Source organism: Siphateles boraxobius, unplaced genomic scaffold, assembly GCF_051911475.1.
Source record: "Siphateles boraxobius isolate OS27281-9 unplaced genomic scaffold, OSU_SipBor_1 41, whole genome shotgun sequence".
NCBI classification, from domain to species: domain Eukaryota; kingdom Metazoa; phylum Chordata; class Actinopteri; order Cypriniformes; family Leuciscidae; genus Siphateles; species Siphateles boraxobius.
The window spans coordinates 16,071,352-16,090,390 of NW_027509042.1; the positions used below are offsets into that span (position 1 = coordinate 16,071,352).

General features: G+C 38.5%; 1 protein-coding gene across 1 annotated transcript in view; it reads left to right on the forward strand.

Annotated features, from left to right (window-relative positions):
• Positions 1 to 19,039, forward strand: part of zc3h3 (zinc finger CCCH-type containing 3) — a 76,578-nt gene that overhangs the window by 30,080 nt on the left and 27,459 nt on the right. The window contains exon 4 of the mRNA XM_077198621.1: positions 10,418 to 10,541. Within this exon, the coding sequence (XP_077054736.1) occupies positions 10,418 to 10,541 (124 nt within the window). The remainder of the gene's footprint in view (positions 1 to 10,417; positions 10,542 to 19,039) is intronic.

The following is a 19,039-nucleotide window of genomic DNA, read 5'->3' on the forward strand; positions in this document are numbered from 1 at the left end:
TCAAGCTTCTGCCCCTCCTACTAGGTGAGTGTTTACCACAATGACACTTTCACAACCTCCATAAGTCACTCAGGGAGCCATCGACACTCACATGTGCAGGGTTAGTGACTGCTCGGTCACGCTCAATGTCTCACTCATTGAGTGGAACCCAAGTTTTTTAGTCAGTCGAATGCTCAGACTTGATTGAGCATGGACAGCCAAACACCAACTCCTTTTAGTAACACACTTATTCACACCCAGTGATTAACGATGCACTGCAAGGAGAATGCCGCCCAGGGTTTTGTCCAGACTCTTAGGTGCCCTTGGTGGCGGACAGGTGGCTGACAGGTGAAGTGTATGTTGGAGTTTGTGAGAGCGTCTTCTGCTCTCAGTGGATATACTCTCTAAACCCAGAATGCATCTGTCAAGTTTATTCGTTCTGTCACCACACAGGACGTGTACACAACATAAATGCACACATGTATATAACCAATGTCCATTTTGTGAATATATGCAGTTCTGTTGTCAGCACATGGCATAATAACACCCGTGGATTTGTAGTCTAACCTTATGTCTTCTAAATTTGTTATCCCTATTCTTGTCTCTCCTTTAGACACTCATGCTTGCATGTTTTTATAAACATGCCTCAATCCCTCAAAATATATACAGCTCTCAGCTGTGATGGGCAGTGTTTCAGGTCCCAAGTTCTTTATTGTGTGCTGGGTCCCAGGGCACTTTTTGAATCTTTGGCGTCACTGACAAAAACTTGTTTCTACTGACCCTAGTAACAGCCCTGAGGCACTTCCTTGAACGGTGAGTCTCATGGGATTCCATCTGATTTTGATAAATAAGGTTATGGGTCAATGACATGTTTCTTTTTTTACCTTGATACATTTCTTTATAAGAATAATACAGATTAAGTTGTGTACATTCATGTGTTCAAGGACAATGTCATTACTTTTTACTTGCTAGTTACAGTAAACCTTTCTTTAAAAAAAAAACACATCAAAACAACATGAATACAAAGAGTATAAGAGTGCATTTTAAACTACAGTTTAAAGGTTGTTTTTTTCATTGTCATAGACATTTTTATTTGTCATTGACCCTTGTCATTGAACAAAAAGTCCCAGAAATTATTATTAGAAATTATCATCACAGTACATTGCTCTTTAAATTAATACAGTATCCCTATAAACATATGGTTTATTTCACAGTTTTGTTTTGATAGGAGTGCAGTGCTCCCAGGCAAAGGGCAAGGTCGTAATGCTTTCCTCTCATCTCTTATTCATACCTTTAATGCTATAACTGGATGAAAACAGTACAGTATACAAGGAAGCCGGTGTCATTACGCATTCACGTTTTTCCTGTTTGGTCTCTAACCAGCAGTGACACACAGCATCATGAATGTAGAGAGAAAGCAATAATAGAATCCCAAAGGACTAAACATTAGCAATATGGAAGCATTTCCATGAAGTGGGCTCTATGGTGTTGACGCGCCTATGAGAGGCTTCTAGCAGAATCCAAAAGTAACTTAAATGTTAACACACAGTAAAATTACAACAGGCGTGTGAATTACGACTATCGACTGTCCATTTCTGGCTTTAAAAGCAGTCAGGGATGCTCAGTGCAGATCGTGTTGCTCTTATTAGTCCCAGCCATCTTGGGTCAAGTCATCAGTTGATGTGGAAGCAGGGTGAGTATTTATGTGTGTTAATGTGGTGTTGGTTTCCGTGACGATAGCATCACACAAATGACTGATGAGGTCTGGCCTTGTGGGTGACACTTGAGCCTCTCCTGATTTTGACTGGTATGGCATCATGGAGCCTTGCTGGTCCATGGTACATGGTGAGGAGGTTCTTCTTGTACTCTCTCTCCAAAGTACATCAACAGTCTTGCTGCCCATCTCACTATCTGCATTATAGGATCCTCTGAGCCTCCGAGGGCTCTTTTTATATTTCTGTACTTTCAAACTTCCCAAGGTCACATTCTATCCATTACATGGATAAACACTTGGCTGAACAACAGCTCTCAGAGGTGGGCAAAGATCTTTGTTGGCACACTTTACCTAAGAGCCACATATGTATACATTCAGATGAGCTCTGTAGTTTGTGCCAGGATTAAAAAGAGGCATCTTGGTATTTTGGGTTGGGGTGCAGTGGCCTCCCTCCAGTCGTACACTGACTCTTTCTCTAATTCCTCACACCCGTCCTAAGAGAGCAAATGTCACCATATTGCGCAGTCTTGTTTGCTTACATACCAGATTTAGGGACACTCTTAGACATTATGGTAATCTGCCAATTTAGTGCACCTAATGTCACTTCTCGCAGCATGTTTTCCTATTAATTAAAGGGACACTTCACCTCTGGGAAGATGAATGTGTATTTAAAATTGGTCATTTATGTAGAAGAAATTTATTTTTTGCTTATGTGGATGAAAGACAACAACTCCCAGAATTCAATTGCTTCGCTGCCCTAGGAGGCCATGCCTACCGGTAACAGAGCGCAGATGTTAAACAACAAGGCTAGGCTACTAGTGAGTCTCCATGATGAGTGTGATGAGTCTGCCCGGGTTTTCGAGATCGCCCATAATGTCTGGGATTCGGCTTTTGCGTTCTACAGTCGCCATTCATTATGTTTACTGTGGCGTGCAGGACGAGACTGAGGGCCGCGGGAGAACGGCGCGAGGCCGCTGGCGTGATTACTGATGAGCGACACCTGTGAGACGCACTGGTCTCGTATCTCTCACGGAGGAGCGGGAATTTTCTTAGCAATGTTAAAACGCACATCAACCGATCAATTGTTTAGCGTTCATGTAAACATTACATTCAGATTCACCAATCGGAATGAATTCAGTTAGATTGAAACAAAAGGTGTGCATGTAAACAATGAATGGCGACTGCAGAAAGCAAAATTTGCACGGTAATTTGAAAATACTACTGGTTTTCTACTGATACAAAGCTTAATGCTAAATCCTGAAGTGACCCCTTTAAAATAACTGTAAAGACCTGGGTATACTTAGTTTTCTCTCTTCCTCTCTGTCTAGTGCACAGTTGAGTGCCCAAGTACACTCCATTTACAGTCAGCACAGATGGATGCATTTGGCGTGTAAAAACGACCTATTGGACCTTTGTTTTTGAGTACTCAAATCACTTGCCTATGCACTGTTTGTGCTCAAGTCCGTGCAGACAAAAATTGGGTTGAATGCAGACAGTGGGTCTCATTCACTAATAATTGTATGGATTATTGGTATTCATAGAAATACAACTCTGTGTCTGGGAGTGTCCCTAAATCTGGTATGCAAGCAAACAAGGCTGCACAGAAGAACTCCTCACATACATTTTTGCATACACACATTAGTTTGTTCCTATTCTCGTTCTAATGTTAATGAATTTGGACCATTCGAAATGAGCGACTGTGTGGACCGAGGTTAGTCATTTGCATAAAACATAGCGAAACCATCTCCATAATAGGGCTTTCCACGGAGCGTTTCCTTTTTACAGTCTTTCATTACTCTCAGCAATATATGACATACTCTAAAGATGCACTCTCGTCTGAGAGCATGTGCATCAAGATCCTCAAGCAACGCCAAGTGTGCCATCCTCAAAACAGTTTCAAACACAACAAACACCTTTTATACAGACCCAGATTACAAACCTCTAATTAGCCAGCTGTAGCTACACATGCATTTTTTTCAAGGAAACTTGCAGCAAAAACTCTTTAACTGTTAATGATAAAATATATATCATTTTCATATTGGCACATTTATAAGGCCATCCAGAGAAAGTGTTATTTTGCTTATATGCGGTTTCAGGCGTTGCTACATTTTTGATTCATGATTTGTTTGTGAAAACGTTTGAACACAGATTTCACTCACATATTTGTGTGTACCCATGGTTAGTGAATTAGACCCACTGTGCGTGGAAATCAGGCCTGTGCTGATGAAGCAATTATGTCATGCAGACTGTTGAACCTGAGCTGAACGCAGACAAGTGAGGTTACTTTCCACCTTATTTTGCAAACATGGAAATAAACTGTTTTCAGTGAATGCAATACTTCAGATTCATTAGATGTTATAGGTTAATAACTATAAAAACAATAAAGTGCAGTAACTACTTGTGCTACAAATGATTATGATAAGTGAAAATATGGAAATAATACTGGAAGCCTTGCACAATCAAGTTACAAATCAAGATACAATTTCAATTTACTTATATTATTAACCCAGTATTTTTCTTTCCAGGACATTGAAATGGGGAGTTCAACTGCATCCCCTTCTCTCTATTTGGCCTTATTTTGGTTGCCAAATATGATACAATGACACTGCCTTCACATATGGTTTCAGGAATGCCTGTTAAACAGCTGTCCCATAACAGAGGCACTTAAAATCATTGACGAAATAGCTTGGAAGAAAAAGATAGGCATGCAGAGTACAATCAGACTAGGGGCATTATGACCATAATCTTATATCATGAAATGAGTTATTTTAATTCACGATAACAATATATATCACAATATAGTTCATTTTACTTTAAAAAGGTTTGATACCATTCGAATTTCATAATTCGTGTCACCAATTTCAATATCACAAAAAACTAATACTAGCCTATGTAAAAAAAAAAAAAAAAAAAAAAAAAAAAAAAACTCAAGCTAAGACAATCTAACTAACTAAAAACAAAAAAAACAATTACAAGCAATATTACCACAAACACAATTAGTCCAAAGAAATAGGCCTACCTGAAAAACTTCAAGCACTAGAAATAAGACATATTAGCATAAATTATTAAGTATAAAGTAATCTATTTAACCCATATAGGTAACACTTTCTAATAACTGCACGCTAATTATCATTGGTTAAGCATTAGTAAACAGTTAATTCATCATTTATAAAGCATTAATAGACATTAATAAGCAGTTTATAAATACAGCTATAAATGCTTTATTCTTGATTTCAAAGCATATAATGTGTTTAAATAATTGTATTTTCATACTTTATTAATGATCAATCTATCATTTCTAAATGAAGTATTGCAATTTTTATAAACCAGTTATTTAAGAGTTGTCAGTGGTTCATAAGATTACTTAAAAAAGTGTAAGTAAATGATTAATAAACTATTTAAATGTACATTCATACATCTTATTATTCAGACATATAGTAATAGTTACTTAGTGTGTTAATAGATGCTTTTTTAACATGTATTTATACTGTAATTCAGGGTTAATTCGGGTAGTTATTAAGCATTTAGTAGTGGTCAGTTAACTATTTTTGTGAGCTCATCTAAAGTGAGGACTAGTTATGCCTTGTAAAGCATTTATAAAGGAGATTTCAAGGCTGTTAAATATTTCTATGTTCTGTATCACTGTTGTGTTTGTTTCATTTTTCTGTTTAGAAGATAACTGAGTCTTTTAATCTCCTTTATAAATGCTTTACAAGGCATGAATAGTCCTCACTTTAGATGAGCTCACAAAAATAGTTAACTGACCACTACTAAATGCTTTATAACTACCTGAATTTACTCCATTTACTTACACTTTCTAAGTGATCTTATGAACCACTGACAACTCTTAAATAACTGGTTTGTAAACAATGCTATACTTCATTTAGAAAGTATGAAAATACAATTATTAAACACATTATAGATATGCGTATAAATCAAGAAAAAACATTTATAGCTGTATTTATAAACTGCTTATTAATGTCTATTGATGCTTTATAAATGATGAATTACCTGTTTACTAATGCTTAACTAATGATTAATAATTGTGTCAACCAGCAAATCGCCCACCCCTAAATCATTCCGTAGCTATGCCACACTCCATTTCGGCTACACTTGTTTTGTCCCACAAGATTCTGCACTGCCTTAACACTAGTTTGATAGCAGTGTTAAGTGTTGCTGGTTTACCGGAGAAGCATTTAATGGCAGCTGTGCCATCCCACTGGGAATCAGAGGATGAGACCCTGGGGGATTGCTGCAGAAGTAGGAGGGGTATCTCGTGCTGTCAATAATGAGATTAATGATGTGACAGAGATGGAACGGTAAAGAATCGGACTGCTGTTAAACGGAATTAGTTGTCAAATTTGGAGAGGGGATCAGAGAACATGAGATGACACAGCTTGATAATCCCTAAGAGGATGCAGGGTGTCACTGCTGGCCTGTCATAACATTTGATGAGGAGTAGAGGGAACATTCCAGAAGTGCGAAATAAATACTAGCAGTTGTCACACTGTGTTTATCTCCATTTCAGTTCCAGGGAACATGTTAGGACAAGTAGTGCAGCTTGAGTCCACCTTTTCTTCCAGACTTTTTTCCTTCCGCACCTTTTTTTAAACATATGTTTTTGGCATTTCTAACTTTATCTAGAGAGAGAAAGAGAAAGAGAAAGAGAGAATGGGACAGGATTGAAAAGGACCACAAGCCAGGACTCGAACTCGGGTCAACCGAAGAACAACTTTGACTGTTACTTTCTCTTTTGTTCCATCCAACTTTTATTTCCTACCATTAATCATTATTTCCTTCCCACATACTTGTCTACCTACCTACCTTAATTGCCTTATCTTTATCTTTCTTAATTCACTCCCTTCATTTCTTTCCTCATTTTCCCCCTTAAAACCTATCTATCTATCTATCTCTCTATCTATCTTAAATGTCTTCCATCCTTTCCTTCCTTCTTATCTATATACCTACCTTACTTTGCCTTCCATCCCTTCCCACATCTGGGAAAACTGAACTAGACTGCCACCTTAAAATTGGTGACTACCAAACCTCTAATTGGGTGTATGCAGATAAAATACAAAATAAAAAAAATTAAAAAAATAGTTTCCTGTTAACGTTAACATCACCACTCAGTTATCCCAAGTAGCCCAACATAAAATCCAGAGAGTAGACAGAAAAATAACATGGGAACCTGTCAGAAAAATAAGTATGTGCATGTGACAGAGAGGGATAGATAAAGGTGTGAGCTCGCAGCGCTGAAGCCGAAGTGAGTTGAGTAAATAATCGGCCGTCTGAGGAGCCGCGGGTGCGGGGCCGGTGTGTCAGCAGGCGATGGATGAGTCCCCAGGCCTGATTGTAAAGCCCAGCAGGTTGTGTTGGTTGAGTGAGTCTGTGCCGAGTGGAGTCTCAATCTTCCCTCTAATAGGCCACTGACAAGGCTTTACCACACACATATACACACACTTGCGAGTACACACATCAATAAAGTGTCTTGACAGGGACCATAGCCCCAGCTTTGGTACCTAGCGTGCAGTTCTTGACTAAACCGGCCACACACATGCTCTCAAAGACATGGGCGGCATCAATTCTGCGGCGCTATCATTAAACAATAGGTAAGGTGGAACAATACAGTGAAGTGCGTAGTATACGGCTGGCTGTGTAAGACACAAGCTCTCTGACAAGCCATATTTGTCATCCGCCGGGACACAGGCAGGTCCGACATTGGTGGTACAGATGAGAGGTGTGTGAAAAAGTGACTTTGAGCTAGACAACTAATCTCGCAGCCTCAGAAACATGACCCCTTGACAGAGGCCCACACATGTGTGTTTGCTCCCTCACTTATGCAGTCTGGTCATATACTCCACAACTCAAACACTCCTTCACATAAAGCGCACATAAACACTCATAAATGGTCCATATTACACACAGTTGTACTGTTGGACACATCACTCTGCTGTGCTCTATTTTTAGGCCATATTTTGCAGAGATTTGATCATTGGTAAATGTTTGTCGAAGATGAATTCCCTGGCTGATATGGAAGTGTGTGTGTATGGGTTCGGTGATAAATGGAGAGGGGCACCCTGGAGTAGAAGACAGGGAATAATAGGGGGTGGAAGGTTTTCTATTCATACAGGAAATGTGAGTTTCTATTGTAACATTATGGTCAAATAACCAGGTAAAGGAATATTATCAAAAACATTACATTTGTATTTGCTTTCCCTAATTCATATTGTCTTCTTTCCTGCCCATTCATCATTACCTTCATTTCTTCCGGCCTATCTTTCTTTCTTTTAATTTTTTCCTACCTTTCGTTTCTTCCTTCAATTCCTATTAATTAATTCATTCATTCCTTTCTTTTAACATCCCTCCTTTTATGTCCTTTCATTTTTACTTCTTTCCTTCCCTCCTTTCCTGTCCCTTCTTTTTTCCTTCCTTCCTTTCCTATCACTTCTTTTTTCCTTCCTTCCTTCCTTCCTTCCATCTGCCCTTCCTTCCTTCCTTCCTTTTCCCCTTCCCTCTACATTAGTTATCTTCCTTCCATCCCTTTTTGTATTCATATCCTTTCTTCATTCATGCCTTTCCTCTATCATTCCTTCCTTTCTTCCTTCATTACTTAATTTATTCTTTCATTCAAGTGTTCTTATTCTGAGACCCATTAAAGGAGCACAACTGAGAATTTATGTTTAATTTAACTCTTGCTAAATCTGCCTTCCCTATAATTATTTTTAAAGTAAATACCATCTGTTAACAAATACAACCTTTTTGTAAGCAGTTGTAAATGATTAAATTAAAGTTTCAGCCAAAGCCTTTCTGCTTTGTCTTTTTCCTCCAGTAACCCTCTCTGATTTTCTTAAGATCTTTAAGTAATTCCATTCTCCCGTTGGCTTGTCTAACATGCTAAATTGTAGCTGCTGGGAATAAATCTTTGGTGTTTTTACCTCTTGTGTACAGCAGCAAAGAGGGAAAGCTGCCATGCCGAGTCCATCTTTTACTCAGCCCCCATACATGCATGTCACTTGAACCCAGCCACTCATAAAGCAACATGATGGATAAATGAATACAGAAAGAAATAAATAAAAGCCACACTTATTCTCTTCTGCACATCCTTTCCTCCGCCTCTCTGATGGATCTGTGAAATGATATAAGGAATAAGACTTAGAGGGAGGGGGAAAGAAAGGGTTGGGGTGGAGAGACGGATATGATTTATTAGGCTGATAAAAATTCAGCCTTTGTTATTCAGTCATTTTTCCATGTGCGGCTTATTAAGGAGCGCACCTGCCAGAGGAAGAGTTTGTGTGCGCCTGTGGGTGTATGTCTAAATGTGTGTGTCCCGTAGAGAAGACTCAGACCTCACGGAGCCAGTTTAGATGACACCCTCTGTGCCTCTGTCTGTGTTCAGTGCCGTATTTTTATGTATATTAATGACTCCCTTTACACCTAGCATTATCATGAAATTTCAGTGACCAAATCACATTTGGTGACACTTAACCCAGTGGTTCCCAAACTTTTTCTGCTGGGCCCCTCTTCTGTAGAGAAAAATGTTTTCAAGCCCCACACTTACATGTACCCACACTCTAATGACCTCACACACTCTCAGACATGACCTTGCTTGCATAATTCTATAGGATTTATTTGAAACATTGTAATTAATACAGTACTACAACTTATCAACTTCAACAGGTTTTAAGTGGTGTCTTAGCTTGAAGCCAATATTTTGAGGCACAACACACTGTGCCCTCTCTTCATGACCCAGCATTAATTCGAGGGCGAGATATGCCTCATCATATTTTCTTGTCTTTTCACTGTGTCCCGGGCACAACGGCCGCACTCTCTACTAGACGCAACAAAGCGAATGTTACAAAACCATTTGTTCTTTGTTGTAGAAGTTGTGCAAGCGGGTTGTGAGTTTAGTGTCTGTGATTTGTCGTGTCTTGTCAAGTGTTGGACAGCATTACTGATTATAGTGGGGTCTATTTGCTTTTGTAGTGTCGTGCTGTTTAAAAGTAACATAAATTATATCTGCACAAATAACCCAATCTTAGTCAGTAATGTCGGGCATTACATTTCAGCTGAAACTGAGTGAATGAACACCAATAAACAGAAGCGCTTTGCTACAGTAGCTGGTTAATAAACTCAACCAACAACAACCTAATATGAGATTAATCAGATATATACAACATAAAAGTAATATTAAAACTCACATCTGCACAAAAGGACATGAATGCGCACGTGAACTGAGCATGTTCTGAACGCACGTTATGGATGCGCTCTTCCCGAAACAACAACGCTGAAACATGGGCAATTAAAGCACAAATAATTTGCAACATTCAATTACAATAGTGTCCTCATTGTAACGTTATGTAAATGGCTGATTGGCGCTGCACGTCTTGCACTTAACTGTATTTTCATGATAAAAGGGAATCCAGGCAATTTTCACATGCAAGTAATCCAGATACCAAACATGTTAATACTACATTGTAGGTGTTTGAGAGAGAGTGTTTGTGCATCTGGTGATAATGTGTGTGCGTGTGTGTATGTGCATGCGTGTGTGTGTGTAAAATGTAAAAAGTGTCTATCTCTAACTGGAGTTTGTGCGAACCACAGGCTGACTAACTAATGACTCAGTTATAGCTTATGCGAGCATCATTAGGTGATTAAGCATTATTGATCAGCGAATTGACATGTCAACCATTAATTCCCTTCCATGATTTGTCTGTTCCTTTGCAGCCCCCACCTCTTCGCCAGTCCGAAGCCCGGCATCACATCGGGTCATCAAAACGCGCTACAAGATCGACACACGCAGAGCACATACAATCCAATCCTTCAGGGTCAAGAGAGTACATTCTGCCAGGTACGTGATTGGGTGCTTTTCTGGTGGAGGTGGAAATGATCAGCACTTGATCCACTTCCTGTTTGTCTCCTCTTCAACAAGGCTCATTTAAATGACTTCGTCCCATCATAAATTTTGTGCGTGCATCCCACTCGCAATCTCAGTCCGGCACAACCAATTACCAGACTGATTAAAACCTCTCTGTTGACATTCAATGTTTTTATCAGTGTCTCAGTGCCTAATAAAAGATTAAATAACCGCCTGGCCCTTAATAACGCCACACAGAACCATAACTAACTGCCTCATCACCGCTGATAATGACAGAGAGAAGGTGCCGCTCGTCATGGTAATCTATTACTGGAACCATAATATTACACCATAAAGATGTAATACGGGATGATCATGTGTACATGTGGGTAGTCACTGAAACAGGCTTTTAATGGCCAATGATGCCTTGAAATATTTTTTTATATATGTATAACATCTTTAGAACGAGAAACGACTGCAACAATCAAAGAGGTCTATCTAACAAATTTTTACATAGAAAAACAATGGAGCGCAGTGGAATGAGAAAACCTGTTCTGTGTGAACAGAAGTTATATGAAAAGCTTTTCCTGTCAGAGCTGTGGCATAACAGTTTGCAAACATGCCTTAGACATGTTGATACAGTGGTGCTCATGGAAGAAGAACAGGTTCTGATTCAAATGAAAAACTTTCTTTGTTTGTGAAAGAGAGTGTCTTGCTGCTGCACTATATGAGGTGTCTAGTTCTCCAGTGGGGTTCAGTTCACATAGCACAGTTTTACCAGAGACTCTTTCAAAATTTGGTTGTGAGTCCTGAAAATTTGAGGGAGTCAATTTAATTATAGAATGCATTTGTTACTCTTTTTCATAATGAAAACGGATTTAACTAACAGATTATAAAACCTTGCATTAACGTTGCCATTGTGAAAAGGGTCTGACATGGCTGAAGTATATAGAGAATCTGAGTACGAGACTTTAAAGTAAAATTAAGAGAGCTTGGAAAGCTTCTAGATTGTGAATTCTTTATAGAAAGACAGAAAAGGAAGATGGGTCACTGCTGTGTCTGTATGGCATTAGCTTTTGTCTGATAGGAGGCCACTGAGAAATCTTATTCACTTAAGGGTGTAAATGAAGCACTCATGCGTATGGGTGTAAATTTTTTATTCCCCCTCTTATCTACAGAGTTAAAATGATCTTCATAAATCCCCCTGCTGTGTGGCCCTGGTTTAGCCATGTATAAAAAAGAGACTGTGGATTATAGGTGTTATATGTTAAGAAGTGTGCCACATTAAACAAAATAACCTTCTCTTTTATCTTTCTTGCTCTCTTTTACTGTCTGTCTGGTCTGTTCTGCCTTAGTGAGGATTGCTTTACACTGCCTTGAGTGGATAGCTCTAACCAAAATCACTCTTTCTGGTCCTTTCAAGCCGCATCGGTGCATGATATCACTCTGAATATCCGATTGGCTGCTTAAGCAGCTGTAACTTTATGTTAATGAAGAGAGAGGAAGTTGGGAGAGCTGATCTGTTTATGTCCATGGGTTTTAAATCTAGTAATGTAGTGATCCCTGCTCATATCATACAAGTTGATAATAGTTTCTTGAGGATAAGTGCCTTATGTGTTTGCTCTCATTTAGGTTGGACATGATTGCTCAGAGATAATAAAAACGTATATATATATATTAAACAATATATATGTGTGTGGGTGTATATAAATATATATATATATATATAATATTTTTTTTTTTTGATTTTTTTTTTTAATTTTAAATGGCAATAATCCTGCAAAGGAGACATACTGATTAAGTAAAACTGGGGGTACTGTATATGTAGTCATCACATGGCAATTGAGAACATTTTGGCCGACAGACGTCTAACAGCTGGTCTACAAATAGATGATTAACAGGTCTGCAGGTCAGACTCTCATCTGAGCTCATTATTGAAAAGATAATGACATTTTGACCTCAGTGGCCTGGCCACAAGTATTTAACACTGTTTCTGTATAGTTTGGATTTAGATATATTCCTTGTTGGTGTAATTTAATTTCTAGCTCTTTTCAGATTAATCTGTAATTCATTTGTGAGAAAACACTTTACATTACACTTCCTAAGAAACTTGTGAATATTATACTAAAAGTGTAGCCTAATTGCTTTGTGGAAGGGCTACTAAAAAAGTGTGTAGTATATAGTAAGTAGATTTTACACCCTCATATTGAATGAATGAGGAATTTATATAGCGCTTTCATATGTACTACTGTACACCCAAAGCGCTTTACAATCATATCAGGGAATCTCTCCTCAACCACCACCAGTGTGCAGCATCCACTTGGATGATGTGACGGCAGCCACAGTACAACAGTGCCAGTGCGCTCACCACACACCAGCTATAGGTGAAGAGGAGAGAGAGTGATAGAGCCAATTCAGTGGACAGGGATTATTTGGAGGCCATGATTGGCAAGGGCCAATGGATGGAATTTGGCCAGAACACCGGGGTTACACCCTTACTCTTTAGGAGAAGTGCCATGGGATTTTTAATGACAGCAGAGAGTCAGGACCTCGGTTTTACGTCTCATCCAAAGGATAATGTTAATTGAGAGGCTACATTTGAACAATTTTGCAGATCACTGAAATTGTTCTGCAAAAATTAATTTACAAATGTTTGTAGTCTCTCTCTTAAAGGTGGTAAAAAGACACCAACCAGAAAATTGTGACCAGTCACAGCATTTTCAAAATACTGTACACAAAATACTGTCCAAATTTTACACTAAAATCTAAAATAGTATTTTAGAAACTAAAATATTTAATAATATGCAGCATGGGCAATTTTTGCAACTTTGTGTGCAGGTCGTTGATACTTCATTTATGTCATTTATATTTGCTCGGGGCAGTCCTCTTGGGATTTTAATGGGTAAACGAGTGTGTGTTTGTAGGGCTTCATTTGTGTAATGCAGATTTTGTGAGATGCACGATTTGCTTCAGACTGCCTTTGAGCTGCGGTGACTTACCGCCATTCATTTAGCTGCCTGCAATAAATATTGATTCATCAAGGGATTTTCAATTTGAACCTATGTGACGCATTGTGAAATATTACAAGAGAGAGGGAAATGAGAAGGAGAGAGAGATAGCATGGGGGGTGCGAAGATAAAGGACGATTTTTAACGATCCATCCCTCTTTCTTTCATTCATTCATTGGTGATGCTTATTTTTAGAGTATTTTAGAGTATGGCCATCTGCCACGTTCTTATTACATTTACACATTTGGCAGACATTACCTACGCTTTTATCCAAAGCGACTTACTGTGCATTCAAGTTGTTCAGTTTGCCAGTACATGCTCTCCCAGGGAATTGAACCTGTGATGCTGCTACACAACATGCTTTACTTAATGAAGAGAGACTCGAGGTGTTGTGATTTTTATTTTTTTATTTTTTTTTAGTTAACAAACACGCACACAGATGGCCGATCACAGTCCACCAACCCTGAGCCCAAACAGGAGAAAGAGCAGAGCAGAGCCTCACACATGAGCAGACAGACGCGGGGCTCTTTAGCCCCTCACCCTTCCGTGCAGTGACCCGGCGTCCGGCGCAGCGAGCTGGAGTGCGGTGGGTGTGTGTAGTCAGCAGTGCGGCTGTGTCTGGTGATTGAGTGTTTGAGGGGACCGGGTGGGGGAGGAAAGGACCTCGTAAATCCCCGGCAGCCACCAGAAAATAGATATAATCTTAACATTAACTACATTAATAGTAGCTGGAGTTGAATTAAGAAAGCCGTAAAGCATGGACGCCTGGGCGTAAATTACATGAGTCTGTGTGCACACACACACACACACACGCACATATGCACACACGCATGCATACAAACTGCCCTCCCCCATTACACACTCTCTGTTTTGTTCTTTCTTTTCTGGATTTTTGTCTTTCTCATTTTTCTTTTTTTTTATTGTAAGTGTAGAGTTTGTTTTTCTCTTTGGATGTGGCTCACCATACCTCCACTTAAGATGTAAGGGATGTATAGGGATGCATTATCACAAAAATCATAATTGTTATAATAATTGTATAACATTACTTTATATTTTATCATTAATATTTCTATTAAAATTAATGATGTCTCAAATCTTATCAATGGTAATGTCATAAATGTATTAATACAACTTACATTAAAATAAAATACTTGTGATATTAAGTGAAATTGTCATCACAAATATGAATTTTATATTAATATTATTGATATCAATAATGATTCATGTAATATCAATAATCAGTATTATCAAATCAAATTATATTATTGAAATCATTTAATATTTTTTTATCCATATCCATAAAATTTATTTTTTTTCCTGTGATGGCAAAGCAAATTTTAAGCAGCCATTTCTCCAGTCTATTACTTGTATATATTATATTATATATAATATTAATTATATTAAAGATACATTAAAATAAAATACTTGTGATATTGATGTCTCTTCATATTGTAATCACAAATATTAATTTGATATTTTATTAATATTTCTGTTTTTTATAAATATTAATATTGTTGACTAATTATTCATATTGATATTAATTTTATTTATTCATATTACGTTTTTTTTTTTAAATTAATACAATTTTCATTAAATAATTACAACTTGATTGATTCAAATGCTATCATTTATTGCTGTTTTATATATTGGAATCAATTACACACAGAGAGCGAGCAATGACACAGATAATCAAAGCAGCCAAAATCATATTATTCATCATCATCTCATCTCAATTATTTTTTCAGATTATTTGTGCAACCCTTATTTTTGTAGAATATTTTTTAGAACACACATTCATTTATTTATTATGCAATGTATGAAGCCACATTTCTTCCTGAAGTTTCCTTGAACTCTAACTCTATTCACGCCTGAGAAACAACAAAAAAGCAATAATAACATTTAGCTTTTATTTTCTCTGGTCGACGCACTCTCACACATATGGTCATGCACTCTCTCAGTGTGGGTGGAGTGGCCGGCGTGGCCCTCATCAGGTTTAGTGCTCTGGTATTGATCAGCACAGGATATGCTGCAGCGCTGTTCCCCTCTCCTCTTCTTTACCACTTCTCCATTCATCTCATCCACCCATCCAGGGAGAGAAGGGAGGGGAGCATGAGGGAGAACAGGATAATTGAGAGTGCTAAAGGACAAGGTATAGAGCAATAGAGCGTAAGAGCTCAGGTATTAACACCAAGAAATGTTTGAAAGTTGAGTATTGCCATGTATTATGAGGTATAACACTTTCATACAAATGTTGATGATGACCAAGGTGGGAAATAACCAAAACTTTCTACCTACCACCCAGAGTGGCTTATGAATGCCCAGTTTTATTTTATTTTTTAACTTTTTTTTTTTGTTTATCCTATGCATCTACCGTTTAAAATCTCAGGGTCAGTAAGACTTTTTAAATGTTTTTGAAAGAAGCATTTTATGCCCATCACCAAGGCTAAAATTTTACAGTAAAAAAAAAAACCCTATACAAATCATTCTAATATACAAAAACAGCATTTATTTGAAATGGAATAAAATACAATGAAATAATGAAAAAGATAGAAATAGCTTTTTTTGAAAACCAAGCAAATGTTAATTTATTTTAAAGCAACTTATAAATGAGGAAGATTACAAGCATTTTGCCAACAATATCTGTAGTACTGCTATGCTGAAGCTACAGAAGCAAGGTTTTTTGTTTGTTAGTTTGTTGTTTATTGACAGTGCTGTGCACAAAGTGTTCATTACCTGTAAATGGCACTCAAGATCCAAACAGTCAGTAAGACTTGTGCCACAATTGCTATTCATTTCACGTTTTTCAAGATGCAATCAAATGTGTTACTTCTACAAGTGTGCATCACTGATACTTAGCAAGAGCATTTATTGCCATAGTCCAATCTGAAATGTGCCACCCATAACAGTGGCTGGTGGAATAGGCAAAAATACCCACCACCAGACACATTTGGCTGGTGGCAAACTTAATTTCCAACCCTGATTATGACAAATGTCTAATTTACCTCATGTCCCTCAGTCCTCTCCCCTTTCGTGACCACTTGTTTGCCCTTAAGCTGTTGATTTTTTTCCCTAACGTTTTAAGTGTTTTCCCTCTCTAATAGTCTTTAATATGGTTATCACTTAAGTTTCCCCTCATTATCTACTTTGCTACAGGCAAAAAACTCATTTACACAAGGAAAATTGGTTAAGTGAAACCAGCTAGCTCATTTCAAGGGTAACTCTTTTTGTCTATTCTTCAGGATGAGCTTACTAATGCTTTCTCTGCAGCCAAATAGACAAGACAAGCATTATTGTGAATGCCCGTGCGGCCTGTGAATTCCTCCCCGTCACCAAAACAAAAGTCACATCGTTAATCACCCTGCCGGAGTGCTGATTCGCTCTCTCCTTCATCTGCGCTCGTCCTGCGGTCGAAAACACTTCAAGACACACATACTATATTGGACATGCATGCACATACTCTCATGTGAGAACGCTAGTCTGTATAATCGAAAGCGGCCTGGTGATCGACGACTATTTTTTTGTGAGTAGAACTTTTCTTACAGTTAAAAGGTTTTAACTTAATTGACGTGAATACACACTAATTGTTTGGCCAGCATATGCATTCTTCTCCTGACCGTCACATGCACCAGTACTGATGTGTTTTTGTCTTGACACAGGTGTAAGTCCCCGGCGCTCATCCTTGCTGATGGTTGCTTACTGTGCCCCCTAAATATGCCACATACTAGCAAAACAGAGATTTGTGTCTAGTGGGAGTGATAAAAATCATGATGCCTCAGAGATGGTTGCTGTAAAAGCATTTATTTTGACAGAATGAATTAAAGGGACAAAAACACAGATTCGCTCCGGCCCCTCGAGGGATGGGTCATCATCAGCACATCTGGTACTTTTTTGCATTTCATCCCGCCTTATCAAGAGCATACTAATAAATTAATTGTTGAGAGAACTTAATTCAATGCAGTTTGATGCATTCAGATTTTTAGATCCCCCTCAACGATTGTCTTACAAATGTGCGTAATTAACAGTCGTACGCTAAATGCAAAATGCCTCATTCAGCCGTGAAATGTTTTCTTTGTTTATAAAAGTGCTTTGACCTTACAAAGCAAATATATCAAGTTTTAGAAGGTTGCATATAGAAAGCTTCACTCTCAAGTACCGTAACTATCAAGAAATGTAAAAATGAGCTCTTAACATCACAACGTAACAAATAACTAACAAATTATGACAAAACGACAAGGTATAAGCAAAACGACAAGGTATAAGGAAAAGTCAGCAAACAGCAATTCAACAATCCTATAACAGTAACCACATCATTTAGTCATGCCGCAATGCTTGATGAGGACTCAAATCCTTTTAGCAATAATGTTAATTTCCAAATTCTTTGTTCAGACAACTGTTTGACTATTTGGGACAACATATGGGGGAATTCTGTTTGTCTAACTTGGGTTTTAATATACAAGATGGCGCCGCAGATGGCTGCCTCGGTGTGGGGCTCTCCAGCTATTGTGTTGTTTTTGTTTGTTTTTTCTGCATTTAGTCATTCTTTTCCTATCAGTTTCACCAAAGACGAACTACTGGACATTAGGAAACACACACCAGAAACCTTTTCTACAGTTTTTGATTATTCAGACGTTTTGCTGGACATTCTCGTCGGAGGGGAAGCGTTGTTGTTCAAACGCGCGGTCAGAAGCAAACGCGGGATCAGATGCAAACGCGGGAAGCGCGCCGGCGCGCTGGTTAAACTCCGCGAGCGCGGCCTGCGCACTGCACTTCCCAGTATTCATCTTGCGAATCTCCGATCCCTTCCTAACAAAACGGATGAACAACTTCTCCTCACCCGCACTAACAAGGATTTTTTAAACTCTGCTGCTCTGTGCTTCACTGAAACCTGGCTGAGTGAAGCCATACCGGTCAACGCAATACATCTGCCAGGCTTCAAGCTGTTCCGTGCGGATAGCATCGCGGAGCTGACGGGGAAAATGAGAGGTGGTGGATTGTGTTTCTACATTAACGAAAGTTGGTGTTCAGATGAAACAACACTGAAGAAGATGTGCTCTCCTAATTTAGAGGCACATTTCATAAACTGTAAACCCTTTTACTTGCCTCGGGAGTTTTCCTCTTTCATTCTCGTGAATGTATACATCCCTCCAGACGCATGCGTGAGCGCGGCGCTACAACAGCTGGCTGAACAAATAGCTGAAACGGAACAAAGGTACCCAGACTCTCTTCTTATCATTCTTGGGGATTTTAACAAAGCAAATCTTTCCCGTGAACTACCAAAATACAGACAGCACGTTACATGTCCCACCAGAGACAGTAATATACTGGACCACTGTTACACCACAATAAAAAATGTTCATCACTCGTTCCCACGGGCAGCTTTGGGGCTCTCTGATCACTGTTTGGTTCATCTCATACCGACCTACAGGCAGAAACTGAAATCAGCTAAACCTGTAATAAGGACTGTAAAAAGATGGACTAATGAAG